General features: G+C 45.0%; 1 protein-coding gene and 1 pseudogene across 1 annotated transcript in view; one reads left to right on the top strand and one right to left on the bottom strand.

Annotated features, from left to right (window-relative positions):
- Positions 1–4,215: 4,215 nt before the first annotated feature.
- Positions 4,216–6,619, top strand: LOC120028505 (annotated as a pseudogene).
- Positions 6,620–14,588: 7,969 nt separating this feature from the next.
- The window catches only part of LOC120028506 (putative uncharacterized protein DDB_G0286901), a 24,392-nt gene continuing 11,480 nt past the window's right edge, over positions 14,589–27,500 (bottom strand). Inside the window, exon 3 of the mRNA XM_038973703.1 lies at positions 14,589–14,895. Within this exon, the coding sequence (XP_038829631.1) occupies positions 14,589–14,895 (307 nt within the window). The remainder of the gene's footprint in view (positions 14,896–27,500) is intronic.

Consider the following 27,500-nt stretch of genomic DNA (forward strand, 5'->3'; position numbering starts at 1 on the left):
ATAATGTAGGAGACTATAACACAATAGATATGGTAGGAGAAAATCCAAAGAAAAACCAAACATATATTTTTTGTAAAGAGACCATGGTCTTACAATGGAAAGTATAGGGGCATACTGAGTTCTAGCTCCCATGATGCAATTCCCATGGCTTCCACAGGGTGTCAGCAGTCTATGTTCAAGGTTTCAGGCTTGTAACTTCCAGAACGAATAAGAAATATCAGTTTTAGTACAAGGACACAGTCTTGAAAAATTGTGTTTGGGCGCGCAATGAAGACAAGACACACCTGCTAAAATCGGTTTCCTATTGAACATACTTCTTTCCATAAGAAATATTATAGTTTGATTACATTTCAGGGTATCTGAGGAGTAAATAGAAACGTACTTTGACTTGTTGAAAAAAAGTTTAGGGTAGATATTCAGATTACTTTCTCTGCATGTTGAAAGAAGCTGACTTTTTGGGATATAAAGAAGTATTTTATCTAACATGTTATAGCTGGGACCATTTGGATGACAAATCAGAGGAAGATTTTCAAAAAGTAAGTGAATATTTAATCGCTATTTGTGGATTTATGAAACCTGTGCCGGTGGATTTTTTTTGTTGATGTGGGGCACCATCCTCAAACAATCGCATGGCATGCTTTCACTGTAATATCTATTGTAAATCGGACAGTGCAGTTAACAAGAATTTAAGCTTTCAACCGATATAAGACACTTGTATGTATCTAAATGTTTAATATCCACAATTTTTATAATTATTTATTCGAATTGCGCACCCTCCAGTTTCACGTTCTGACCATAGTTCTTTTGTGTTTTCTTTGTTTTAGTGTTGGTCAGGACGTGAGCTGGGTGGGCATTCTATGTTGTGTGTCTAGTTTGTCCGTTTCTATGTATGGCCTGATATGGTTCTCAATCAGAGGCAGGTGTTAGTCATTGTCTCTGATTGGGAACCATATTTAGGTAGCTTGTTTTGTGTTGGGGTTTGTGGGTGGTTGTCTTCTGTCTTTGTGTTCTCTGCACCAGATAGGACTGTTTCGGTTTTGCCACGTTTGTTATTTTGTATTTGTGTAGTGTTCACGTTTGTCGTTATTAAACATGTTGAACACGAACTACGCTGCGTCTTGGTCCGATCCCTGCTACACATCCTCTTCAGACGAAGAGGAGGAAGGCTGCCGTTACAGGAAGCGGGACGCCTATCCCTGAAAGGGTTAACCCTTGTGTTGTCCTTAGGGTAAAAAATGACCCGCCATCATGTTTAACAGCAGAAAAAAAACTACATTATCTTTTTTCAACTTGAAATTTGATTACTTTTTCTAGAGTGACCCCAACATTAGAAAAAGTGAAACATCGCCTTTGTTCATATTTCCATGAAAGCTGTACACCACCAAGGTTCAAAGATTCTTAGGGTCATTTTTGACCCGGCACAAAAAACACAAAACCCCACACATGACTGAAGTTTACAGACAAAATAAAAACAATTTCTGAAAAAAGAAACATAATTTAAAACACATTTTTGTTTAAAATTGAAAGCATTGTTTACTAATGGGGGATGCAGTTGGAGGCTATAAAGGTGCTGCAGATGACAGTCCCTCCAGTTCTCTCTTTACTGAAGCCATGAGTGCACGTTTCAGTGCCCAACAGGTCATAGATTTAGATTTTTTCAGATGTCCAGGAGGAACAAGAGAACAATGATTTAGAAGATGAGAAGGTATCTGAAGAAGAAGATGGTGAGAATACAACCCAGAGCACAATGCATCATCTTCAGACGAAGAAGAAATCCCCCAAGCTGAAAGAGAGACATTTATATCAAAGAACAGCAAAATAACATGGTCCTTGTCACCATATGACAACCAGGGCAGGATGGCAGCACAAAATGTCATAAGGATGACCCCAGGGCCCACAAGACATGCAGTTGCCCAGGACATCGCCTCAACATTCTACATGTTCATCACACCAGCCATCGAAAAAATCATCCTGGAGATGACACATTTGGAGGGTTTACGTAAATATGGAGACAACTGGAAAAGGATGGATGAGATTTACCTGCGTGCCTACATAGGGCTGCTAATCTTAGAGGGTGAGTTTAGGTCCCTAGGCGAGGCTACATGTAGTCTCTGGGATGCAGAGAGTGGAAGTGTGAATTTCTGTGCCACGATGCCACTGAAAGTCTTTCACACTTTCTCAAGAATGCTACGATTTGATAACCGTGAGTCAAGACCTGCAAGACGTGTGAGAGACAAACTGGAGGCCATAAGAGAGGTCTGGGAGAAGTGAGTGGAGTGTCTGCTGTACCTCTACAACCCTGGGCCTGAAGTAACAGTGGATGAGCAACTGGTTCCATTCAGAGGAGGGTGTTCCTGGGAAAGGCACCTGTGTGAAGATTTATAAGAATATGTCACTATGTTGCCAAATATATTCAAGACTGTTATTGTTTTCCTTCAATAAAATGCATTCAAAACTACTTTCTGCACATTTCTGCTACTGTCTTAGGCTAAACAAGTGCTATATCTTGCTAAAAATGTATGTTCACACCTATGCAGTACCTTTAATAATAATAAACCTTTCCTTTAGTAAAGAAAACAATTATGACAGGTGTGTTGTAATAAAAACAAGTGGTGTCCACTGATTAAATGCAGTCTTTCTGAATTGTGAAGAGGGAAAACCTAGATATGCACAAAGTTTGTGATGAATGACAGGTTGTTTCTTCATGCAAAATAGGATTTAAAATTTGGGATTTAAAATTAAATTTAGCTGCTTTATTTTAGGGGTTTAGTGAAGGCTAATTGTTTACCTTTAAGGGAGTAGACAGAATGTTAAGACTACACAAGGGTTAATTACATGTTAATTCAATTTAATGGGCTTTATTGGCATGGGAAGCATATATTTACGTTAACTAAGCATGTAAAATCTCTCTCTCTCTCTTTCTCTCTCTCTCTCTCTCTCTCTCTCTCTCTCTCTCTCTCTCTCTCTCTCTCTCTCTCTCTCTCTCTCTCTCTCTCTCTCTCTCTCTATTATTAGAGTTACTCCACTTTTTCTCCGTCAACAAGGGTAACGATTTCCAATGTACCGCCGTTTATTTCCAATGAGCTGTTGGAGCGCGAGATAATGCGCTTTGGGAAGTTATGTTGTTTTAAACACCCGGCTCTGAAACAGGTTATGTCGTTTTAAACACCCGGCTCTGAAACAGGTTATGTCGTTTCAAACACCCGGCTCTGAAACAGGTTATGTCGTTTCAAACACCCGGCTCTGAAACAGGTTATGTCGTTTCAAACACCCGGCTCTGAAACAGGTTATGTCGTTTTAAACACCCGGCTCTGAAACAGGTTATGTCGTTTCAAACACCCGGCTCTGAAACAGGTTATGTCGTTTCAAACACCCGGCTCTGAAACAGGTTATGTCGTTTCAAACACCCGGCTCTGAAACAGGTTATGCCGTTTCAAACACCCGGCTCTGAAACAGGTTATGTCGTTTTAAACACCCGGCTCTGAAACAGGTTATGCCGTTTCTAACACCCGGCTCTGAAACAGATTATGTCGTTTTAAACACCCGGTTCTGAAACAGGTTATGTCGTTTCAAACACCCGGCTCTGAAACATGTTATGTCGTTTTAAACACCCGGCTCTGAAACAGGTTATGTCGTTTTAAACACCCGGCTCTGAAACAGGTTATGCCGTTTCTAACACCCGGCTCTGAAACAGGTTATGTTGTTTCTAACACCCGGCTCTGAAACAGATTATGTCGTTTCTAACACCCGGCTCTGAAACAGATTATGTCGTTTCGGCGACAGGTGTTTATGTTTTTGGACTCACCGGAGCAGACTTTGGAGTTATCGTTTAAAGTCAAGTATGACACCAGACTGTACATGGCTTTTGAGTGTGGGGATGTTGGCCATAAGCGACATGCTTTCCCGAAAAGGGAGAAGGCGGAGGGAGGGACACAGGTGGTCCTCGTAACGCCTGGGCCCACTGATGTAGGGAGAGGTGGACCGAAAGTGGTAGAGCAGTCACAAGCACCTGTTGCTTAGGAACAAGTTGTCTGTGTTGAGGGTACTGAGTTGCAGATTGTACCAGAGGGGAACATAGCACCTGAAACATATTGTTGTAGGAGGTAAGGACAGATTTGGGGAGCCATTTCCCCAGACTGGTGAGGAGATGCCCACTACGAGTTATGGGGTACAGGAGTGGTTCAGGTGGAGCTAGTCTCCCAGGTAGTGGAGGAGATGTCCACTACGAGTGATGGGGTTCAGGTGAGGCTAGTCTCCCAGGTAGTGGAGGAGATATCCACTACGAGTGATGGGGTTCAGGTGGAGCTAGTCTCCCAGGTAGTGGAGGAGATGTCCACTACGAGTGATGGGGTTCAGGTGGAGCTAGTCTCCCAGGTAGTGGAGGAGATGTCCACTACGAGTGATGGGGTTCAGGTGGAGCTAGTCTCCCAGGTAGTGGAGGAGATGTCCACTACGAGTGATGGGGTTCAGGTGAGGCTAGTCTCCCAGGTAGTGGAGGAGATGTCCACTACGAGTGATGGGGTTCAGGTGGAGCTAGTCTCCCAGGTAGTGGAGGAGATGTCCACTACGAGTGATGGGGTTCAGGTGAGGCTAGTCTCCCAGGTAGTGGAGGAGATGTCCACTACGAGTGATGGGGTTCAGGTGAGGCTAGTCTCCCAGGTAGTTTAGGAGATGCCTGGTACGAGTGATGGGGTTCAGGTGAGGCTAGTCTCCCAGGTAGTTTAGGAGATGCCTGGTACGAGTGATGGGGTTCAGGTGAGGCTAGTCTCCCAGGTAGTTTAGGAGATGCCTGGTACGAGTGATGGGGTGCAAGTGGGGAGTGTTGAGAGGAGTCAGGTGTCTGTGGCCTCAGTTGAGGAGGATCAGGATCAGGATATGAACATCTCGTTTGATATGAGAGCAGCTGGTGACAACGCAATTTACAATCTAGAGGAGGTGTTTTATTGAATCTTTATTTAACTAGGCAAGTCAGTTTTAAAAACAAATTCTTATTTACAACGAATTCATTGTTCAGGGGAAGAACGACATATTTTTACCTTGTCAGCTCGGGGATTCAATCTAGCAACCTTTCGGTTACTGGCCCAACGCTCTAACCACTAGGCTATCTGCCGCCCCAGGTAAATGGGTTCCTGGTTCAGACTTTTGGGAAATCTGTCAAATAGGCAGAATTCTGTGATGTTGAGGTCAGCTGTGGTGTTACAGAAGACGGTGGGGTTAGATCAGTTGAATGTGAAGAAGCGTTTCCGCTTGAGATAATTTGTTACTGCTGTCACGGCAGCAAAAGGTAGTGGGAAAAGTGGTAAGGTTAAGGGAAAATTAAAACAATGATAATGATGATGCCTCATAGGGTGTTTTTTCTCAAAGTCTTGTTTCTCTGTTGTTTCTTCGGTTTTTCTTTTCTCTTTTCTATATGACAATCAATTGCAAGGATCCTTAATCAAAGTAGACAAACTGAGTGTGATGTATAATCGTGTGGTACATAAGCAAACTCACATGGGTTATATTGGCTTTGAGGCGAGCCTTGCATTTTGTTTTCAAAGTAGGTGACAGAAGCAAAACAGTCACCTTTTACAGAGATGTGCTCAGCATGACGATTTTGCGTCACAAAGAGTTGGAAGAAGGATGTAAGGCAACTTGTAAGGGCCCTTATGATGGAAAATAGAGCAAGACAATGGTCAGCTTGGAGCCAGAGTATGATGACTGTGTGGCTGAACTGATCTACAATTATAGAGTGGGAGAATATCGCCTAGGCAACGACTTCCTCGGTTTGACTCTGCAGTCTAGCCAGGCTGTCAGCAATGCTAAGCTGCTTGGTTGGCCCCTCACTGGGGTTGGAAAGGGCCTCTATCTGGCTGAGGACCCAGGAGGTTATCGCTTCTACCTGGTGGACAAAGAACAGCCTCCCAATGATCCTGTACAGAAGGTGTGTCTGGCAGGGTCTGACCTGCAGAAATCAATACACTGCTGCTCCTCCCATCTGGGGACGAAGGTGAAAGAGGGAAATGAGGAGAAGAAGACTGTGCTGAGGGGATTCACAGACACTCAGTGTAAACTACAGATTCACAACATTGTTGGGACAGTAGATCATGTGACAGCCTTCGGGCAGATAGCATTCTCCTGTCCACGTGAGCAGTTGGCAGATCTTTAAGCCTTGATGAAAAAAGGAAACCGTAAAATCCTTTCTCTCTTGGTTAGCCTGGACAGCCCTGGGAAGGCTTGGTTAGCCTGGACGCCCCTGGAAGGCTTGGTTAGCCTGGACGCCCCTGGGAAGGCTTGGTTAGCCTGGACACCCCTGGGAAGGCTTGGTTAGCCTGGACACCCCTGGGAAGGCTTGGTTAGCCTGGACAGCCCTGGGAAGGCTACCTTGTTTAGCCTGAACACCCCTGGGAAGGCTACCTTGTTTAGCCTGAACACCCCTGGGAAGGCTACCTTGTTTAGCCTGAACACCCCTGGGAAGGCTACCTTGTTTAGCCTGAACACCCCTGGGAAGGCTACCTTGTTTAGCCTGAACACCCCTGGGAAGGCTACCTTGTTTAGCCTGAACACCCCTGGGAAGGCTACAGTACAAGTGGTCATTTGGACTGATTCAGATGCCCATGAGATCTGCTTTGTAGTTTGAGTGGTTATTGTGTTGTGGGTTCCCAGACACCATAAAGGTTATTTAAAACTCAAACTCTCTTTATATATCTCTATATATTCCCCTGTCTCTCTTATATCACTTGTCTATCTCTCTCTCTTTCTCACTCATTCTTTCTCTCCTATCCCTATATCCTTTCTTCTCTCTTTCTCTTCCTCTCTCCCTCTTCTATCTCAGTCTAACGCTCTTTCTCTCCTATCCCAGTCTTTCTTCCGTCCCTCTTTCTGTGCATCTCTTACTCCCTCTTTCTGCCTTCTCAACACTGTTTGTGAGACAAGACCCAGGGATCTGTTTGCTTCAGCACGGCCTGTTTATATTGTGGCCATTACTAACAGGTCAATTCATTTGATCGATGAGATGAAGGAGTCACCCCCTCTGGGGATACTGAGTGTGTGTCTGTTTGTACGTGTGTGTGTGTACGTGTGTGTGTGTGTGTGTAGCTTTACAGTTTTTTTCAATTGTTTAAGCACAATTTTGAAAACAGGGCCCGGTTTGTCAAAACACTACACACAATTAGCACAACCCTACACCAAAGTAGCACAACACTTCAGATCATTTGCAAAATGGAACACTTTTGTCAAAACTATACACGACTTCATAAAAATAATATTTTGTTACCATACGAAACACACACATTTCATATGACTTCAATCTTTTTGAACCAGTTACACACTGCTGTTGCTAACCTAAAACACTTTTAGCAAGTCTAATTGTCAGTGATTAGAGTAGTGTAAATGAAGTACACAGAGAAAGTGCAACTATACAAACACTACACAAGACCAACGCTGCAGACTGAGGAAAATATCATTTATTTCTCTCCATATACCCAAATCAGTCAACATGTCAACATGGAGAATCACAACAAAACATGTCCCAGTTTTCATGCTACTACAGTAGTGTGCATAACACTGTTAGCTCAGCAAACAACAGACAAACTTAAAATACTGTATCCAGTACAGGTTACAATTACAGTAAATAACAACAACAACAAATAAAAAATTATCAGAAAAAAACTGACAATATTGTACAGAAAATACTACAGTAAACATACTATACATTATCTCTTCGCCTAGCTGGATCTGGCCAGAGAATTTCATCAACATCACAAGCAATATCGTCATTAGCAAGACAACGCGGGAAGAACCGTCTTGAATGTCGAATCCATCCTTGCACAGCTGCGCCGTCGACTTGGTCACAGGCGTCCTCCATGGCCTGAATGAGGGGTACCTGAGCCTGGGGCTGGAGATCGTAAACCTTCCACCGCCATGCAGAGAAAAACTCTTCGATAGGGTTTAGAAACGGAGAGTATGGTGGAAGGTATAGTACTGTCAACTGTGGATGGTGTTGAAACCAGTTCTGGACCAAAGCAGAGCGGTGGAATGACACATTGTCCCAGAAGACCGTGTATTGCATCTGGTGCATTTCATTACCTACTGTGACGATGTGGTGCAATCGGTCCAAAAATGTGAGAATGTGAGGTGTGTTGTAAAGGCCCATTTTGGCATGATGGAGGACAACCCCATGCTGTGAAATGGCAGCGCAAAGGGTGATGTTATCCCCACGTTGCCCTGGGACATTGATTATAGCCCTGTGGCCAATGATATTTCTGCCTCGCCTTCTTGCTTTTGTGAGGTTGAACCCTACCTCATCAGTATACAGTATATGAATTCATGCAGGATTTCCTCAGCATCCATCTGCAAAACTCCCTGAAATACAGTGAAAGACAAGATTGTGTAGTTCAGGATAGGTCTAGTATACAGTCAATGTAAAGAAGTCCTGTGTGCAGTATGCAACATCACAGTGCTAAAGTGAACAATACAAACCTCCACATACTCATGCCGCAGCCGTTTGACCCTCTCTGAATTCCGCTCAAAAGGCACTCGATAAAGTTGTTTCATTTCAACCTGATGTCTTTTCAGGATGCGTTCCAGTGTTGACTGAGAGACCTGATGGACATTATTGAAAATGGCATGGTCACCGATAATGTTGGCTTGTAGTTCTCTGAGCCTGATAGCATTATTGGCCAAAACCATGTCTATTATCTCTCTCTCTTGTTCTTGTGTGAATATGGGCCCCCTTCCTCCTTGTCGTTCCCGACCCTCAATCCTATGTAGAGAATAATACATGTAACTTACTGGACAATGTCACAGGAAGGGGTATCACAAGTGCTGATATGGTGCATACAATAAGCGGCTGATTACTGTAACTGTAGACAGATCTTCTTTGACCTGTTTTCCTGTCGAAAAGTGACATTATGACAGATGCCACTGTATATCTGCTAAGATTTGGCTGAACTCTCAGTCCAGCCTCCCTCAGCGTCAATCCGTGGTTCACAACATGGTCCACTAGTGTTGCACGAATGTCATTTGATAAGTTTGGTCCTCTTCTTCTTTGTGCACATTCTCCTCCTGCTTCAGGTCTTCCTCGACCTCTGACTCTGACTCGGCCTCTGCCTCGGCCTCTGCCTCTTCCTCTACCTCCTTCTCTGTGTACTCCTCCTCTCACCCTCACTCTTCTTCTGACTCCTTCCATTTTGGTTGAACCTACCTGCTGCATTTTTATAGTGCTTAAACCTGATTGGTGTGTCTACAATTTAGCAATCATGTGTTTGTGCAACTGATGGCTGTGTTTAACAGATTGGCTCATAGGTGTGGTAATTTGACAGTCAGTGCTTTTGAATTGCAAGGAAGTGACATTATGATATACTTCTGTGTCTGATGTATACAAGTGTGTTTAGTGTTTTGCAAATCACTGTGTAATGTTTTGCAAATAGTGTGAAGCTGACAATGTGCTTACAGTTGTGCAAATCTAGCCTTGTGTTTTGCTCCTTGAGTGTAAGGTTTTGCTAATTGTGGGAAAAGTTAAATTGTAGTGTGTCAGCAATCGTAAAAAACTGTATTATCCTATTGGGATCCAAATGTCCTTACAAGGATAGTAAAACAGGGAACATTTGACAAGTGGGGACATTTTGCCGGTGCCCCAAAGGATAATATGTACACACAGAAACAGAAAGAGCTTTAGGCATAAAACAATGCAGGCAAACAAATAACTCTCTCTCTCTCTCTCTCTCTCTCTCTCTCTCTCTCTCTCTCTCGCTCTCTCTCTCTCTCTCTCTCTCTCTTTCTTTCTCTCTCTCTCTCTCTCTCTCTCTCTCTGCCCCTCTCTCTCTGTCTCTCTCTCTCTCACACACACACACACACACACACACACACTCTATTGGAGATAAATGGTGTTCGTCATCATGTTAGTTCAATAATATATTAGACTGTGAGTTATGGAGAAATGATAGGATTGTTAATGTTTTTCTCCATATGATGATAAATCTGTTGGACTGTAGTTTGTTAGTGCATAGTGATGAACATATGATGCATGCATTTTCATGAAGTGACAATCAAATATGGAATGTGTGTGTGGCTCTGGTGCAGGCATATACAGTAATTTATGACATCACTGTATATGTAAGCATTAGAGATAGCACATCAAATCAAGTGTGTGTGTGTGTGTGTGTGTGTGTGTGTGTGTGTGTGTGTGTGTGTGTGTGTGTGTGTGTGTGTGTGTGTGTGTGTGTGTGTGTGTGTGTGTGTGTGTGTCTCTCTGTGAGTGTATGTATTTGTGTGTGTCTCTCTGTGAGTGTATGTATTTGTGTGTGTCTCTCTGTGAGTGTATGTATTTGTGTGTGTCTCTCTGTGAGTGTTTGTATTTGTGTGTGTGTCTCTCTGTGAGTGTATGTATTTGTGTGTGTGTCTCTCTGTGAGTGTATGTATTTGTGTGTGTCTCTCTGTGAGTGTGTATATTTGTGTGTGTCTCTCTGTGAGTGTATGTATTTGTGTGTGTCTCTCTGTGAGTGTATGTATTTGTGTGTGTCTCTCTGTGAGTGTATGTATTTGTGTGTGTCTCTCTGTGAGTGTATGTATTTGTGTGTGTGTGTGTGTCTGCCTCCACGTGTACATTCACTAGACTAGAGCATATACCCCTCTATATAGTACACACAGACACATACACCTCATCTGTTATGATTACCATATGTTAAAGTCAGATGTCTGGCGTACTCTGTCTATCACCTTAGATGACTAGTGAGTGATGACTACAGCTTGGTCCATATAGATCCATTGGAAGCCCACTATGTCTGTCTGAAACACACCTTAAAACAGCTAGCATTCCCATCTCAGCCCCTTTCTACCAACCTCCATCACAAACTAAAGGTCAATATTTCCTCAGGTACTTTAGCCTGCCACTGCCCGGGCTTCGCTCATATTTTACTTCTGTGCCATTGTGTGTGTGTGTGTGTGTGTGTGTGTGTGTGTGTGTGTGTGTGTGTGTGTGTGTGTGTGTGTGTGTGTGTGTGTATCCCCAGATGTATTACCCTGTCAACTCCTGGGCCACATATCTTACGTCTAACAGACAGACAGACAAACTGCCCTACTTTTGATTTGAACGGAGGAATGTGCTTCACCTCCTTTTCCTCATATCTCTCCTCCCTCTCCTATCCTATTTGTCAATTTCTTTAGCTTCCTCTCAGGCCGCAGGGTATGGTATGGTTTGGGTCTTATATAGGTCTCTAGCTAATGCTCAGTGATTTAGTTACTCCACACCGAATGGTTTAAAGCAGAGCACAGTACTTTACGGAGAAGATAGGTCCAGGCTGTATGTCAAACTGTGTGTGAATATATGAGTGGATGTGTGTGTGTGTTTTGTTTGAATGTGGATGAGTAGCGGAAAGATCATTCGTCAACACAGACATAAACCAACACTGTTTTTTAAAGGACAGTTACTCTCCACACAGATCCACTCGACACCCATCATCCCTACACCTATCTAAGCATATGTTATTATAGCCCCCACCACATTCCCCTCCCTTTCGCCATTCCATCTTAACCCCCCCAGTCCTACCACATTCCACTCCCATTCGCCATTCCATCTCAACCAATCAATCAGAGCTGCATCAAAAAACTGACCTCTCCTCTCCTCTCCTCTCCTCTCCTCTCCTCTCCTCTCCTCTCCTCTCCTCTCCTCTCCTCTCCTCTCCTCTCCTCTCCTCTCCTCTCCTCTCCTCTCCTCTCCTCTCCTCTCCTCTCCTCTCTTCTCCTCTCCTCTCCACTCCACTCCACTCCACTCCACTCCACTCCACTTCTCACGTCTCGGATAAATGTGAATCAAAAGCAAAATGGAACATTTGAGCAGGGAGAGATGGAAACTATGAGTGATAGAATTACTAGATGGAATGGAAGGCAAATGGAAGTGAGCAGGTCTACATAAAGTGGTGGTAATGGCACTTAAACTACAGCATACTGCAAACACAGACAACCCATAGACACAAAAAAACAAGAATTTGAGTGGCAGAAAATTATACAGGATTATGAAATTACCATAGCTTTATTAATCCCCCCCCACACACACTCTCTCTCTCTCTCCTAGATCTGAAGGCTAACACATTATTACCCAATTCTAATATGATGACTCCCATCATGTTACATACAAGTGTGGGATCTTAATTTGACCAGTATTGCCACAGTAAAATAAACCTGCAGCAACAACATTTGAATGTGTAGTCTATAATGCGGGGTGGCAGGTAGTCTAGTGGTTAGAGCGTTAGACTTGTAACCGAAAGGTTGAAAGATCGAAATCCCAGAGCTGACGAGGTAAAAATCTGTCATTCTGCCCCTGAACAAGGCAGTTAACCCACTGTAGACCATCATTGAAAATAAGAATTTGTTCTTAACTGACTTGCCTAGTTAAATATAGGTTAAATTTAAAAAATGTGGGTTTCCAGTGAATTTATGTTAAAACACAAAGCTTATCTGCAGGAAAATGCTCATCCACAACAGAGAGATCAAATTAAGATCCTACATCTGTACGTGTGTTGTGGTGGATCAGCTATCAGGTAATATGGAAGATCGGGTGGGATTTTCTAGTTATGGACTTTAAACAAAACGGTAGTTCATCTATACAAACATGCCATTCTGTTTCTCCTCTATCTGCATCTTCTTGAATACTGTTTATATGAATGGCCAGGTTGATATGTTTTCGACTATGAGATCTGTGTGGGCAGGACATTCTAAAGCCATTTTTACAGTATATAAATAGTACCTCAAATAGCCAATTCAAAACAACTGTTGATACAAAACATTACATCGGAGTCTGGACCTATACTCTAAGAAAAAAAGGTGCTATCTAGAACCTAAAAGGGTTCTTCGGCTTAACCCTAACCATTACCCTTTGAAGAACCATTTTGGTTCTGGGTAGAACCGTTTTGGGTTCCAGGTAGAACCCTTACAACAGATGTGTTCTACCTGGATGCAAAAATGGTTATCTATTGGGGACAGCGAAGAACCCTTTTGGAACCCCTTTTTCTAAGAGTGTAGTTATGAAGCCTGGAAGCACACAGCGTCCCTGTATAATGTGTCTGGTCCTAGTTATGAAGCAGCCTGGGAGCACACAGAGTCCCTGTACATTGTGTCTGGTCCTAGTTATGAAGCCTGGAAGCACACAGCGTCCCTGTATAATGTGTCTGGTCCTAGTTATGAAGCCTGGAAGCACACAGAGTCCCTGTACATTGTGTCTGGTCCTAGTTATGAAGCCTGGAAGCACACAGAGTCCCTGTACATTGTGTCTGGTCCTAGTTTATGAAGCCTGGAAGCACACAGAGTCCCTGTACATTGTGTCTGGTCCTAGTTATGAAGCCTGGAAGCACACATAGTCCCTGTACATTGTGTCTGGTCCTAGTTATGAAGCCTGGAAGCACACAGAGTCCCTGTACATTGTGTCTGGTCCTAGTTAAGAAGCCTGGAAGCACACAGAGTCCCTGTACATTGTGTATGGTCCTAGTTAAGAATCAGCCTGGGAGCACACACAGTTAAACCTTGTTACTTCTGAGTCTGTGGTATTATTGGATTTGCCTCATTTTCTCTCCTGTCCTCTGTGTGCTCAGTTGTGAAGGTTAATGATTTCTGAATGGGATCTCCTAGAGCAGTCTCAGAGCTCTTAGTACTATGTGTTTGTGTGTGTGTGTGTGTGTGTGTGTGTGTGTGTGTGTGTGTGTGTGTGTGTGTGTGTGTGTGTGTGTGTGTGTGTGTGTGTGTGTGTGTGTGTGTGTGTGTGTGTGTGTGTGTGTGTGTGTGTGTGTGTGTGTTCGTGTGTTTGTGTTTTCTATCATCAGTGTCCCAGAGATGAAGGATTGGAATGGCAGATATTGAGAGGGAGAAAGCAGAGAAAATGGACACTGGTGAAGAGAGAGAGGGATAGAAAGAGTAGAGAAGAAGAACCGTAGTAAAGGTCTCTCTCTCCTTTCCCCTTCAGTGCTTCTTTCACCAAGCATGGCAGCAACTGTCATCCCCTGACATCAACAGACTCACTAGCAGAGAGTGTCAGACACACACACACACACACACACACACACACACACACACGCACACACGCACACACACACACACACACACACACACACACACACACACACACACACACACACACACACACACACACACACACACACACACACACACACACACACACACAATATGCCACAACAAGTTCTATTTACTCTTCTTTCACACAGAGCTGACTGTGAACATTCTGTCACTGATCAATACAAATGGGGAGACACAATGGAAGGAAAGGCAGAGAGAAAGAGATGGGAGATAGATCTCAACTTTGTCACTTTTCATACCTGAACAATTAAACAGAACTGGAGAAGAGAAGAAAGAAAAGAGAATGGAGACATACGGATGGACGGACTGACAGACGGGTGGGCGGACGGACGGACTGAGAGGTGGGTGGGCGGACGGACGGACAGACAGGTGAGCGGACGGCAGGCAGGTGGGCGGACGGACGGACGGACTGACAGGCGGCGGGCAGACGGACAGACAGGTGAGCGGACGGACAGACGGACGTACTAAAAGGCGGGTGGGCAGACGGACAGACTAACAGACGGACGAACTGACAGGCGGGCGGACTAACAGGTGGGTGGGCGGATGGACGAACAGACAGGTGGGTGGACGGACGGACTGACAGGCGGGCGGGCGGGTGGACTGACAGGCAGGCGGACGGACAGACTGATGGACGGACTGACATGCGGGTGGGTGGACGGACTGGCAGGCGGGTGGGCGGACGGACTGATGGACAGACTTACAGGCGGGCGGCAGGCAGACGGTCGGACGGGTGGGTGGGAGGACAGACGGACTGACAGATGGACTGACAGGTGGGTGGGCGGGCGGACTGACAGCAGGGTGGGCGGGCGGGCGGACGGACTGACGGACGGACTGACAGAGCAGATCCACCATTTTGGAGATCAGGGGCGTATCCACAAAGCCTCTTAGACTAGAACATTTGGTTGTAACTGCTGAGAACAGAGACGTTTTACTCAGAATAGAGACATTTTACTCCTACACTTTTGGGTCAAAATAAAAGCTATGCATAAAGCGTCTTTAGTCAAAAGAGCCCCACCTAGTCGACAGATATTTAGGTGACCTCGTGAGCTTTTCTTACCAGCAGGTGTCTTGATAATATTAAGATCAGTCACTTTCCTGAAATGTGTTGAAAGAATGTTTGGATATTTCCATATGATCTCTAGACCTACTGTACATGCTGTTGATTATTTAATGATCCTCTTATTTCAAATTAACCCTTTGGAGCGCAATATCACTTTATTCAAAAAATATAAACATATTCTTAAGCATAGTTCATGACTATAAGTTGGGCAATGGAAAGCATCTAGGGCCTATGTTAACTTTGATTGTGTTTGATAAAAATGTTAGATCTTTCAAACATTTTATTCAGCAATATCGGCAAGGGATTTTATGCCAACTGTTCCAAAGTGATTTAGATTTAGTTGTTAAACAAGAGTGAAATACGTCTTGATATAAAGGTATAATTATAAAAAATCATAATAATATATATTTTTTTAATTATGCATGGCAGAATATTAGCCAAGAATTAAGAGTAGGCTAATAGATTGTGTCAGGTGAAAATTATATAAAGCGTTTTACCATTTGTTATACTGTCAAATTCACTGAAGCTTTCTGAAGAACGCAGAACTCATCGTCTCATCACGATTGGTTATTCCCCATCATTTGCAAAATGTCAATGAGCATCAACACTATCTTCTCTTTGCGGTACCTCAAACTGTTGTGATGACCAGCTGAGATAAACTTGTTACAGTTGATTTTACTCCTGGCTCAGACTTTGTCTGGGCAGTGTCTTAACACCTACTGCTAAAACCTACTCTGAGCTGGGAATTGTTGTTGTCTTAAAACAGGTTTTAACAGGATTCCTAGAACCTTTTTCTGAGATGCTTTGTGGATCTGGGCCCTGTTGGTAGAGCTGTGGGGTTCAACAATCCATCCTCCCTGCCAACCATCGATCCATCAGATACACACAGACAGCTTCTTAGCAGGGGGGAGGATAATGTCCTCTGTGTGTGTGTGTGTGTGTGTGTGCGTGCGTGCGTGCGTGCGTGCGTGCGTGCGTGCGTGCGTGCGTGCGTGCGTGCGTGCGTGCGTGCGTGCGTGCGTGCACCTATAATCTCAGGCTCATCCTGTAGTTCTCCCAAACAGCTCTCAAAGTCTCACATCAGTGGGACTGTGTTTCTCAAACATACAATTACAAAGTTGTTCCAAATGTCAAATTTCAAAGTGTTTAAGGTTCAGTTTAGGCATTAACTCATATTTTTCAAGGTTTGCGATAGGCTTAAAAACAAATATATCAAAAACAACTTCTATCACTAGATTTGAACTTTCAACCTTAGGAATCAGAGGCAGATGCTAATGTCTAGCCACCATCCCCATCCACAACATTCTAGCAAAACCAAAACCTACTTGAAGGTAACAGTGCAAACTGTTGCCCTTATTGGCCGGTTTCCACCTCATCTCCCGACGTCCTCAGACATGGATGGACATCGAATACTGACTTGTATCACGGGTGATGTCACGAATCCCGTTTCCTGAGTCTGGTTTTTGCCTGTGTTCTGTTCTGGAGTGTTTTTCCGGTGTCCTGGAACGCACCCTGTCTGGTTGCCGGGCGTTTTAGCTAGTTGGGAGATCTCAGATTACCCGCACCTGTATCCCATCAGCTATCTGTGCACCTGGTCCTGATCATCATCTCTCCTCTTCATAAGCCCGGACCTGACATCCATTCCCTGCCGGATCGTTAGCCATAAACAGTATGTTGTGCCAGCGTATCAGCCTCCAGCTTGATAGTATTTGTTTTGTTGTTTTGTACGTCTTGCTTGCCTTAAACTTAACCCCGTTTGTTCTGTCTTCAGTTATTCACCCGGATCACTTACCCCATTCCTGCCTGGTCGTCGGAGGCTTCCGCTACTCCTTTGGACCCACCTATTCACTCCCATCAACTCACCACCGCTGCCCGTTACGCTACCTGGATATTTCTACACCTTCATATTCACTTGTAAATAAATACTCACCTTCTTCCTACTCTCCTTGTCCTGGTCTGCTTCTGGGTTCGATTTTGAAAGAACGTGACAGGTGACTTCGTATCAAATCAAATCAAGCTCTCCAGGGCCAAGAGTGAAAACCATATTCTCCTCTTTTTTTCCACAGGAGTGTTCAGTGTTCAGTGAGTGTTTTACTGCCAGGCTGATTAGTTAGAACACAGTGAGGCGTGATGAGCTGTCTCTCCCGTGTCTCCACACATGCCTGCTCCTGTGTTCATACGCTGTGATCTGTCTTAACAAAAGCCTGTCAGCGCCTCTCTGAGAGAAAGAAACAAAAAGGAATAGACATGAACTGACATGATACACTCACATGAGATTAAATGCATGAGATGTACATGATTTGTGTATGTGCGTGCGTGTATGTGTGTGTGTGTGTGTGTGTGTGCGCGTGCGTGCGTGCGTGTATGATTGTTTGCGGAGGCTTTGGTAATGTGTATGTTTGGTCTGTGCTGTATTCAGTGAAAGTGTGCGCATATCTTTCAGTGTGTTTGATGTGTTTTGTGTTTCTTGGTTGTCTTAGTGGATAGGATCCTGCCATGGCTGAGTGTCTGGCTAAATATGATCTGCCATGGCTGAGTGTCTGGCTAAATATGATCTGCCATGGCTGAGTGTCTGGCTAAATATGATCTGCGACAACGACAACAAATACGACAACATGGCGACTGTCTGAGGAGGACTGTCTGAGGAGGACTGTCTGAGGAGGACTGTCTGAGGAGGACTGTCTGAGGAGGTCTGTCTGAGGAGGACTGTCTGAGGAGGACTGTCTGAGGATAACTTTCTGAGGAGGACTGTCTGATGAGGACTGTATGTGGATGACTGTCTGAGGAGGACTGTCTGAGGAGGACTGTCTGAGGAGGACTGTCTGAGGAGGTCTGTCTGAGGAGGACTGTCTGAGGAGGACTCTGAGGAGGACTATCTGAGGAGGTCTGTCTGAGGAGGACTGTCTGAGGAGGACTGTCTGAGGAGGACTGTCTGAGGAGGACTGTCTGAGGATAACTTTCTGAGGAGGACTGTCTGATGAGGACTGTATGTGGATGACTGTCTGAGGAGGACTGTCTGAGGAGGACTCTGAGGAGGACTATCTGAGGAGGTCTGTCTGAGGAGGACTGTCTGAGGAGGACTGTCTGAGGATAACTTTCTGAGAAGGACTGTCTGATGAGGACTGTATGTGGATGACTGTCTGAGGAGGACTGTCTGAGGAGGACTCTGAGGAGGACTATCTGAGGAGGTCTGTCTGAGGAGGACTGTCTGAGGAGGACTGTCTGAGGATAACTTTCTGAGGAGGACTGTCTGATGAGGACTGTATGTGGATGACTGTCTGAGGAGGACTGTCTGAGGAGGACTCTGAGGAGGACTATCTGAGGAGTGTCTGAGGAGGACTGTCTGAGGAGGACTGTCTGAGGAGGACTATCTGAGGAGGTCTGTCTGAGGAGGACTGTCTGAGGAGGTCTGTCTGAGGAGGTCTGTCTGAGGAGAGAGCCATAGTAGCTATTAAACTGTGTTACAGAGAACAGAGGGAGGGAGAGAGAGACAGGAATGGAGGGAGGTCTCAGAGAGAAGAGGGAGAAGTACCATTCTTCTGCTTTTTCTTCTTCTTCTGCTTCTTCTTCTTCTGCTTCTTCTTCTTCTTCTTCTGCTTTTTCTTCTTCTTCTGCTTTTTCTTCTTCTTCTGCTTATTCGTCTTCTGCTTCTTCTTCTTCTTCAGCTTCTTCTTCTTCTTCTTCTACTGCTTCTTCTTCTTCTGCTTCTTCTTCTTCTTCTTCTGCTTCTTCTTCTTCTTCTGCTTCTTCTTCTTCTTCTACTGCTTCTTCTTCTTCTACTGCTTCTTCTTCTTCTTCTGCTTCTTCTTCTTCTTCTTCTTCTTCTTCTTCTTCTTCTTCTTCTTCTTCTTCTTCTTCTTATTTTTACTACAACTGTAGGTCTCCCACTAACATCCATTAAGGAAGAGATAGTCTGTTGTTCTGTGGAGAAATGTTCCAACAACATAATAGTACGAAACATGTCGTGTTTTGCTAACTAACTATTGATTTGTAGAAGGATTGAAAGATGTTGTTTTTGAACATACCACTGTTATTGTTATACTATACAGTCATACAGTATATTATCTGTTCATCAACATGAGGGGCTGATTAATCTCGACACACACACACACACACACACACACACACACACACACACACACACACACACACACACACACACACACACACGTGCACACGTGCACACGTGCACACACGCACACACGCACATACACACACACACACAAACACTCACACATGAACGCACATGCACGCACACACACACACACGCATGCACTTATGCATTCACACACACAGAGCTGGTTCTGTGGTGTTGAGTGGTTCTGTGTAAATTGAAATGTTTCCGTTAATGAGATATTAAATCATATTTTTTCCATTATTCTCTCTAATTACATACAGCAGTCACAAGTGACAATAGTCACTAAGAACCAATTTACAAGAACACGCAAATTAATTTTAGAGAGGGAGAGAGGGAGAGAGGGAGAGAGAGAGAGAGAGAGAGAGGAGAATCATAAAGGACAATGGAGAACAGGAGATGAAAGGATAGAGGCTGATTTGAAGAGCTAAGAGTTCATGAAAAAAAACAATAATATATTAAGGCAACAGAGAAAGAAAGAGGTAAGATATAAGAATGTGATGAAAATAGAAAGACAGAGTAAGACTGAGACCGAGAGAGAAAGAGACAGAGAGAGACAGAGAGAGAAAGAGACAGAGAGAGAGAAAGAGACAGAGAGAGACAGAGAGAGAGAGAGCAGAGAGAGACAGAGAGAGACAGAGACAGAGAGAGACAGAGACAGAGACAGAGACAGAGACAGAGACAGAGACAGAGAGAGAGAGAGAGAGAGAGAGAGAGAGAGAGAGAGAGAGAGAGAGAGAGAGAGAGAGAGAGAGAGAGAGAGAGAGAGAGAGAGAAAGAGAGAGAGAGAGAGATATGCTCAAATTCACTGGTGCAAAGCTACAATTGGCTGTATTAAAACGGTTTAATTTGATTCTGAGTGTAGGTTATGTCCCTGACATCTGGAATCAGGGACTCGTAACCCCAATCTTTAACCTCTTTGGGCTGCAGGGGCAGTATTGAGTAGCCTGGATAAAAGGTGCCCATTTCAAACGGCCTCGTACTCAATTCTTGCTCGTACAATATGCATATTATTATTACTATTGGATAGAAAACACTCTCTAGTTTCTAAAACCGTTTGAATTATATCTGTGAGTAAAACAGAACTCATTTTGCAGCAAACTTCCTCACAGGAAGTGGAAAATCTGAAATCGATGCTCTGTTCTAGGGCCTGCCTATAAATGTGCTTGATATTTATTAGTATACATGCACTTCATACGCCTTCCACTAGATGTCAACAGGCAGTGAGAGAAGAAATGGAGTGTATAACATGATCTGAGGTCGAATAAAAGCTCTTGGCATGACGTGACCCCAATTTCCTGTTTTCTGGAACGCGCGAGAAGGGACCTGGTATTGCCTTCTGTAAAGCTGTCGTTATAGACGACTAATATCTCCGGCTTTTGATTTTATTTGATACATGTGACAATATCATCGTAAAGTATGTTTTTTCAATATAGTTTTATTAGATTATTGAAATTTTTTTGGGACGTTAGGCGTGTTGCTTTGTCTGCGTTTATTCAGGAAGGAGAGCTTCGCGCCACTTTGCTAGCTTTCCGTGCTAATTGACTGGAGAAGAGGACATTCTAAATCCAAACAACGATTGTTCTGGACAAAGGACCCCTTGTACAACATTCTGATGGAAGATCATCAAAAGTAGGACCCATTTTATGATGCTATTTCATATATCTGTCGAACATGTGAACTAGTAGTTTGCGCCCAGATTTTGGGCACGCTCTCGCCATAACGTAAACTGCATGTCGTAATGAAGTTATTTTTAGAATTCTAACACGGCGATTGCATTAAGAACTAGTGTATCTATCATTTCCTATACAACATGTATTTTTTAGTAATGTTTATGAATAGTTATTTGGTCAGAATATGTGAGTCAGAAAAATATCCGGACGTTGTGGGAAAAAGATGCTACGTTAGCACAATGTATAACCACTGATTTCAGCTCTAAATATGCACATTTTCGAACAAAACATAAGTGTATGTATAACCTGATGTCATCTGATGAAGCTTATCAAGGTTAGTCAAAAATTAAATATATTTTGCTGGTTTGTTACGATCGCAAACTTTTGCTGCTGGTAAATGGCTTGTGTTTCTGGCTATTTTGGTAAGCTAATATAATGCTATATTGTGTTTTCGCTGTAAAACACTTAAGAAATCGGAAATTTTGGCTGGAATCACAAGATGCCTGTCTTTCATTTGCTGTACACCTTGTATTTTTCAGAAATGTTTTATGATGAGTATTTAGGTATTTGACGTTGGTGTCTGTAATTACTCTGGCTGCTTCGGTGCTATTTCTGACGGTAGCTGTGATGGTAGCTGCAATGTAAAACTGATTTATAGCTCAAATATGCACATTTTTCGAACAAAACATAGATTTATTGAATAACATGTTATAAGACTGTCATCTGATGAAGTTGTTTCTTGGTTAGTTTGGTTGGTTCTTGGTTAGTTAGGTTGGTTTTGTGCTTGCTACCTGTGCTGTGAAAAATGTCTGCCCTTTTTTGTATTTGGTGGTGAGCTAACATAAATATACGTGGTGTTTTCGCTGTAAAACATTTTAAAAATCGGACATGTTGGCTGGATTCACAAGATGTTTATCTTTCATTTGCTGTATTGGACTTGTTAATGTGTGAAAGTTAAATATTTCTAAAAAATATATTTTGAATTTCGCGCCCTGCACTTGAGCTGGCTGTTGTCATAAGTGTACCGACATCGGGCTTGCAGCCCAAAGAAGTTTTTAAGAACGGCGACAAATTTGACCCTAACAATTAGAGGCATTTGTGTGAACACTAACCTGGGGAAGGTTTTCTGTAGTATTATAAATGTAAGAGTTCTAAACTTCCTGAATAAGTACAATGTCTTGAGTAAAATACAAATTGGATGTATACCAAAACATCACACTTACGTCATATTTACATCATATTTACACCCTACACCCCTGATTGAAAAACTAAATATATACTTGCTTTATCGACTTCCAAAAAGCATTTGATTCTATTTGGCATGCAGGACTGTTCTACAAAGTTATTGAAAGTGGTGTAGGGGTAAAACATATGACATAATTAAATCAATGGATACTGGTAATACGTGCAGCTGTAACGGCTTTCTTCCTGGGATGAAGGAGAGGACCAAAATGCAGCGCAGTTAGTGTTCAACATGTTTAATTTAACGAACTGTGAACACTTACAACAATACAAAACAACAAACATGAAAACCGAGACAGTCCTATCTGGTGCAGAACACAAACACAGAGACAGGAAACAACCACCCACAATCCCCAACACAAAACAAGCCACCTATATATGATTCTCAATCAGGGACAACAATTGACAGCTGCCTCTGATTGAGAACCATAGTTGGCTGAACACAGAAACAGACAAACTAGACACACAACATAGAATGCCCACCCCAACTCACGCCCTGACCATACTAAACAAATACAAAAACAAGGGAAAACAGGTCAGGAACGTGACAGAACCCCCCCCTCAAGGTGCGAACTCCGGGCGCACCCCTAAAACTCAAGGGGAGGGTCTGGGTGGGCATCTGTCCGCGGTGGCGGCTCCGGCGCAGGATGAGGACACCACTCCACCATTGTCTTTGTCCCCCTCCTTAGCGTCCTTTGAGTGGCGACCCTCGCCCCCGACCCTGGTCTAGGAACCTTCCCAAAGGTCCCTCCTAAATAGAGGAGATAACTCAGGACAGAGAGGTAGCTCAGGACAGAGAGGTAGCTCAGGACAGAGAGGTAGCTCAGGACAGAGAGGTAGCTCAGGACAGAGAGGTAGCTCAGGACAGAGAGGTAGCTCAGGACAGAGGGGCAACTCCGGACTGAAGGGCAGCTCCGGACAGAGAGGCAGCTCTGGACTGAAGGGCAGCTCCGGACTAATGGCAGCTCCGGGCTGAGGGGCAGCTCATGACTGGAGGACAGCTCATGACTGGAAGGCAGCTCATGACTGCAAGGCAGCTCATGACTGCAAGGCAGCTCATGACTGCAAGGCAGCTCATGACTGGAAGGCAGCTTATGACTGGAAGGCAGCTCATGACTGAAGGGCAGCTCATGACTGGAAGGCAGCTCATGACTGGAGGGCAGCTCATGACTGGAGGGCAGCTCATGACTGGAGGGCAGCTCATGACTGGAGGGCAGCTCATGACTGGAGGGCAGCTCATGACTGGAGGGCAGCTCATGACTGGAGGGCAGCTCATGACTGGCTGGCGGCTCTGGCAGCTCCTGACTGGCTGGCGGCTCCGGCAGCTCCTGACTGGCTGGCGGCTCCGGCAGCTCCTGACTGGCTGGCGGCTCCGGCAGCTCCTGACTGGCTGGCGGCTCCGGCAGCTCCTGACTGGCTGGCGGCTCTGGCGGCTCCTGACTGACGGACGGCTCTAGCGGCTCCTGACTGACGGACGGCTCTAGCGGCTCCTGACTGACGGACGGCTCTGACGGCTCGGGACAGACAGGCGGCTCTAATGGCTCGGGACAGACGGATGGCTCTAATGGCGCTGGGCAGACGGATGGCTCAGATGGCGCTGGGCAGACGACCGACTCTGACCTGCTGAGGCGCACAGTAGGCCTGGTGTGTGGTGCCGGAACTGGTGGTACCGGACTGGAGACACGCACCTCAAGGCTAGTGCGGGGAGCAGGAACAGGGCACACTGGAATCTCGAGGCGCACTATTGGCCTGGTGCGTGGTACCGGAACTGGTGGTACCGGGCTGAGGGCACGCACCTCAGGGCGAGTGCGGGGAGAAGGAACAGTGCATACAGGACTCTGGAGACGCACAGGAGGCTTGGTGCGTGGTGCCGGAAACTGGTGGTACTGGACAGACCGGACCGTGAAGGCGCACTGGAGGTCTTGAGAGCAGGGCTGGCACCATCCGCCCTGGCTGGATCTTCACCCTGGCCCGGCAGATGTGGGGAGCTGAGATGTTGCGCACCGGGCTAAGCACACGCACCGGGGACACCGTGCGCTCCACCGCATAACACGGTGCCTGCCCGGTACGACGCCCTCTCTCTCTACTGGAAGCACGGCTGGGAGAGCTGTAGCGCCGAGCTGGCAGAGGACGTGCAGGGCCAGGGAGGCGCACAGGAGGCCTGGTGCGTGAGGCTGGCACAGTCTTAACCAGACGGCTAGCAAGCACCTCAGGACGAGTATGGAGAGCTGTTCCCGGTGACATCAACTCCCCGACACGTTCAGTCGGGCGGATGTCGTGCCTCATGCACCAAACCAGCACCTCCCTCATAACTTTCTCCTCCAATTTCCCCATTAACTCCTTCACTGTCTCTGCGTCGCTCACCTCCAATTCCGCCCTGACCGGCTCCTTACGGTAAGCAGGGGGAGTTGGCTAAGGTCTGACTCCTGACTCTGCCACACTCCCCGTGTGCCCCCCCCCCAAGAAATTTTTGGGGCTGCCTCTCGGGCCTCCAGCCGCTCTGCCGTGCTAGCGCCTCATAATAGCGCCTCTCCGCCTTCGCTGCCTCCAGCTCTTCTTTGGGGCGGCGATATTCCCCTGGCTCTGCCCAGGGTCCTTTGCCGTCTAATTCGTCCTCCCATGTCCATTCCTCCAAATAGTGCAGCCTCTCCTGCTGCTGCTGCTGCTGCAGCCTCTCCTGCTGCTGCTGCTTGGTCCGGGTTTGGTGGGTGGTTCTGTAACGGCTTTCTTCCTGGGATGAAGGAGAGGACCAAAATGCAGCGCAGTTAGTGTTCAACATGTTTAGTTTAACGAACGGTGAACACTTACAACAATACAAAACAACAAACGTGAAAACCGAGACAGTCCTATCTGGTGCAGAACACAAACACAGAGACAGGAAACAACCACCCACAATCCCCAACACAAAACAAGCCACCTATATATGATTCTCAATCAGGGACAACGATTGACAGCTGCCTCTGATTGAGAACCATATTAGGCTGAACACAGAAACAGACAAACTAGACACACAACATAGAATGCCCACCCCAACTCACGCCCTGACCATACTAAACAAATACAAAAACAAGGGAAAACAGGTCAGGAACGTGACAGCAGCATTAAAATTGTCAAGAAAATAACATCATTATTTAACCTGGGTCGGGGCCTTTACATCAACAAATTGGCCACTATTCTAGAAAAATCTTCAGCCCCTGGTGTTCGTCTCCACAATTCAGAGGTTAAACGCCTACTCTTCGCAGATGACCTGTGCCTGCTGTCACCCACAGCACATGGCCTACAGCAGATCCTGGACCTGCTAGAGCAGTACTGCCAGACCTGGGCCCACGCCATTAAAAAGCTAATTCAAATTGAAATACCTATTAAAATTTGGAGAAAAGTAATTGAATATGTCATTGAACCAATTGCACATCATGGCAGCACGGTGTGGGGACCACTTACAAAACAAGATTCCACCCAATGGGACAAACACTACATTGAAACCCTGCATGTAGAGTTTTGTAAGATTCTCCTACATGTCCAGAAGAAAACTACAAACAATGCATGCAGGGCAGAATTATGCCAAACTCCACTAATAATAAAAACTTAAAAAAGTGCAATTCAGTTTTGGAAACATCTAAAATACAGTGACCCCCTCTCATATCACTACCAAACCCTGCAATGCCAAGAGCTGAGCAAAGAAAAGAGTCCCCTCATCCAGCTGGTCCTGGGGCTGAGTTCACAAACCTGTTCTACTAACACACTGAAGCCTCAGGACCAGAACATCCAATCAATCAGAATAAACCAAATTACAACACAGTCAAAACACAACTACAATGCTTATTGGGAAGCACAAGCACTAACACAAAGCAAAATGCAGTGCTATCTGGCCCTAAATCGACAGTACACCGTGACAAACTATTTGACCATGGTTACTGATCAAAACCTTAGAAAAACCTTGACAAAGTACAGGCTCAGTGAGCACAGCCTTGCCATTGAGAAGGGTGGACACAGGAAAACCTGGCTCCCTGTAGAGGAAAGGCTGTGCAACCACTGCACCACAGCAGAACCTGAGACGGAGCTGCATTTCCTGACACAATGTAAAAAAATATAAAACAATTAGAGAGTGTCATTTCCCCAAATTTGAAACCCTTATTCAAGGTTTCAAAGACCTCTCTGATGAGAGTAGGCTGCCCGTCCTGTTGGGGGAGGACGCAGAGAGCTGTGGGTTGGCAGCGCACTACATTGCTGCCTGCCATAAAATGGTGGACAGTGTCTGACAGACCAATCAACCTGCACATGTCCTCTATGCTTATTGTTATTGTTATTGTCTATTGTATGGTTATTTTACCCTTGATTATTGTTGTTACTGATTTTCAATCTTGATTATTACTATTTGAATTATGTTAATATCGTAAATTAATCACTTAATCTTTTCGGCAATATGTACATTGTCACATCATACCAATGAAACAAATGGAATTTAATTGAATTGAAGGAGAGATACAGAGAGAGAGAGACAGAGAGACAGAGAGGGAGAGAGACAGAGAAAGACAGAGAAAGACAGAGAAAGACAGAGAAAGACAGACAGACAGACAGACAGACAGACAGACAGACAGACAGACAGACAGACAGACAGACAGACAGACAGACAGACAGACAGACAGACAGACAGACAGACAGACAGACAGACAGACAGACAGACAGACAGACAGACAGACAGACAGACAGACAGACAGACAGACAGACAGACAGACAGACAGACAGACAGAGATGTGGCCCACCAAGGTCATCTGTCACCTGACTTCCGAGCAGCAACTAATCAAGCCCACGACATCAGCCCTATTCCCAGGCAATCACATTGCCTCAGTTACCAGTCATCATCTTTATTCCATTTTAAACAGGAAGGAGTCATTAGGCCAGCACCTGAGATAATTACAGGAAATATGATATCACTCTTGCCTCTCTGCTCTCACTAACACACGAAAACACAGACACAGCCAGGGCAATGTGTATGACTTCACTTCAGCAGGATGCAAGGTTGAAGCTTCAAGTGTGTTATTGTGGAAGACAAATCCTACTCTTACCCAAGGTAAACACCGAGACACACAGTCCTTCAACCACTCACTCATGTTTCCAGGATAAGGTTGTGTATTTATCTGAAGTGTTTATGTTACTATGTGTCCTTGTCTACAGACAGACGGACGGACAGACGGACGGACAGAGCGCGTTGTTGATTGTACTTAGTCAAGAGCGTTCTGAGATCAGACGTGTGATCATTTAGCAGCGCTGTAGCCATGAGAAACAATCAACGATCAATTAAAATATCAATAAGAAACATCATGCA

Source organism: Salvelinus namaycush, chromosome 34 (genome assembly GCF_016432855.1).
Source record: "Salvelinus namaycush isolate Seneca chromosome 34, SaNama_1.0, whole genome shotgun sequence".
NCBI lineage: Eukaryota > Metazoa > Chordata > Actinopteri > Salmoniformes > Salmonidae > Salvelinus > Salvelinus namaycush.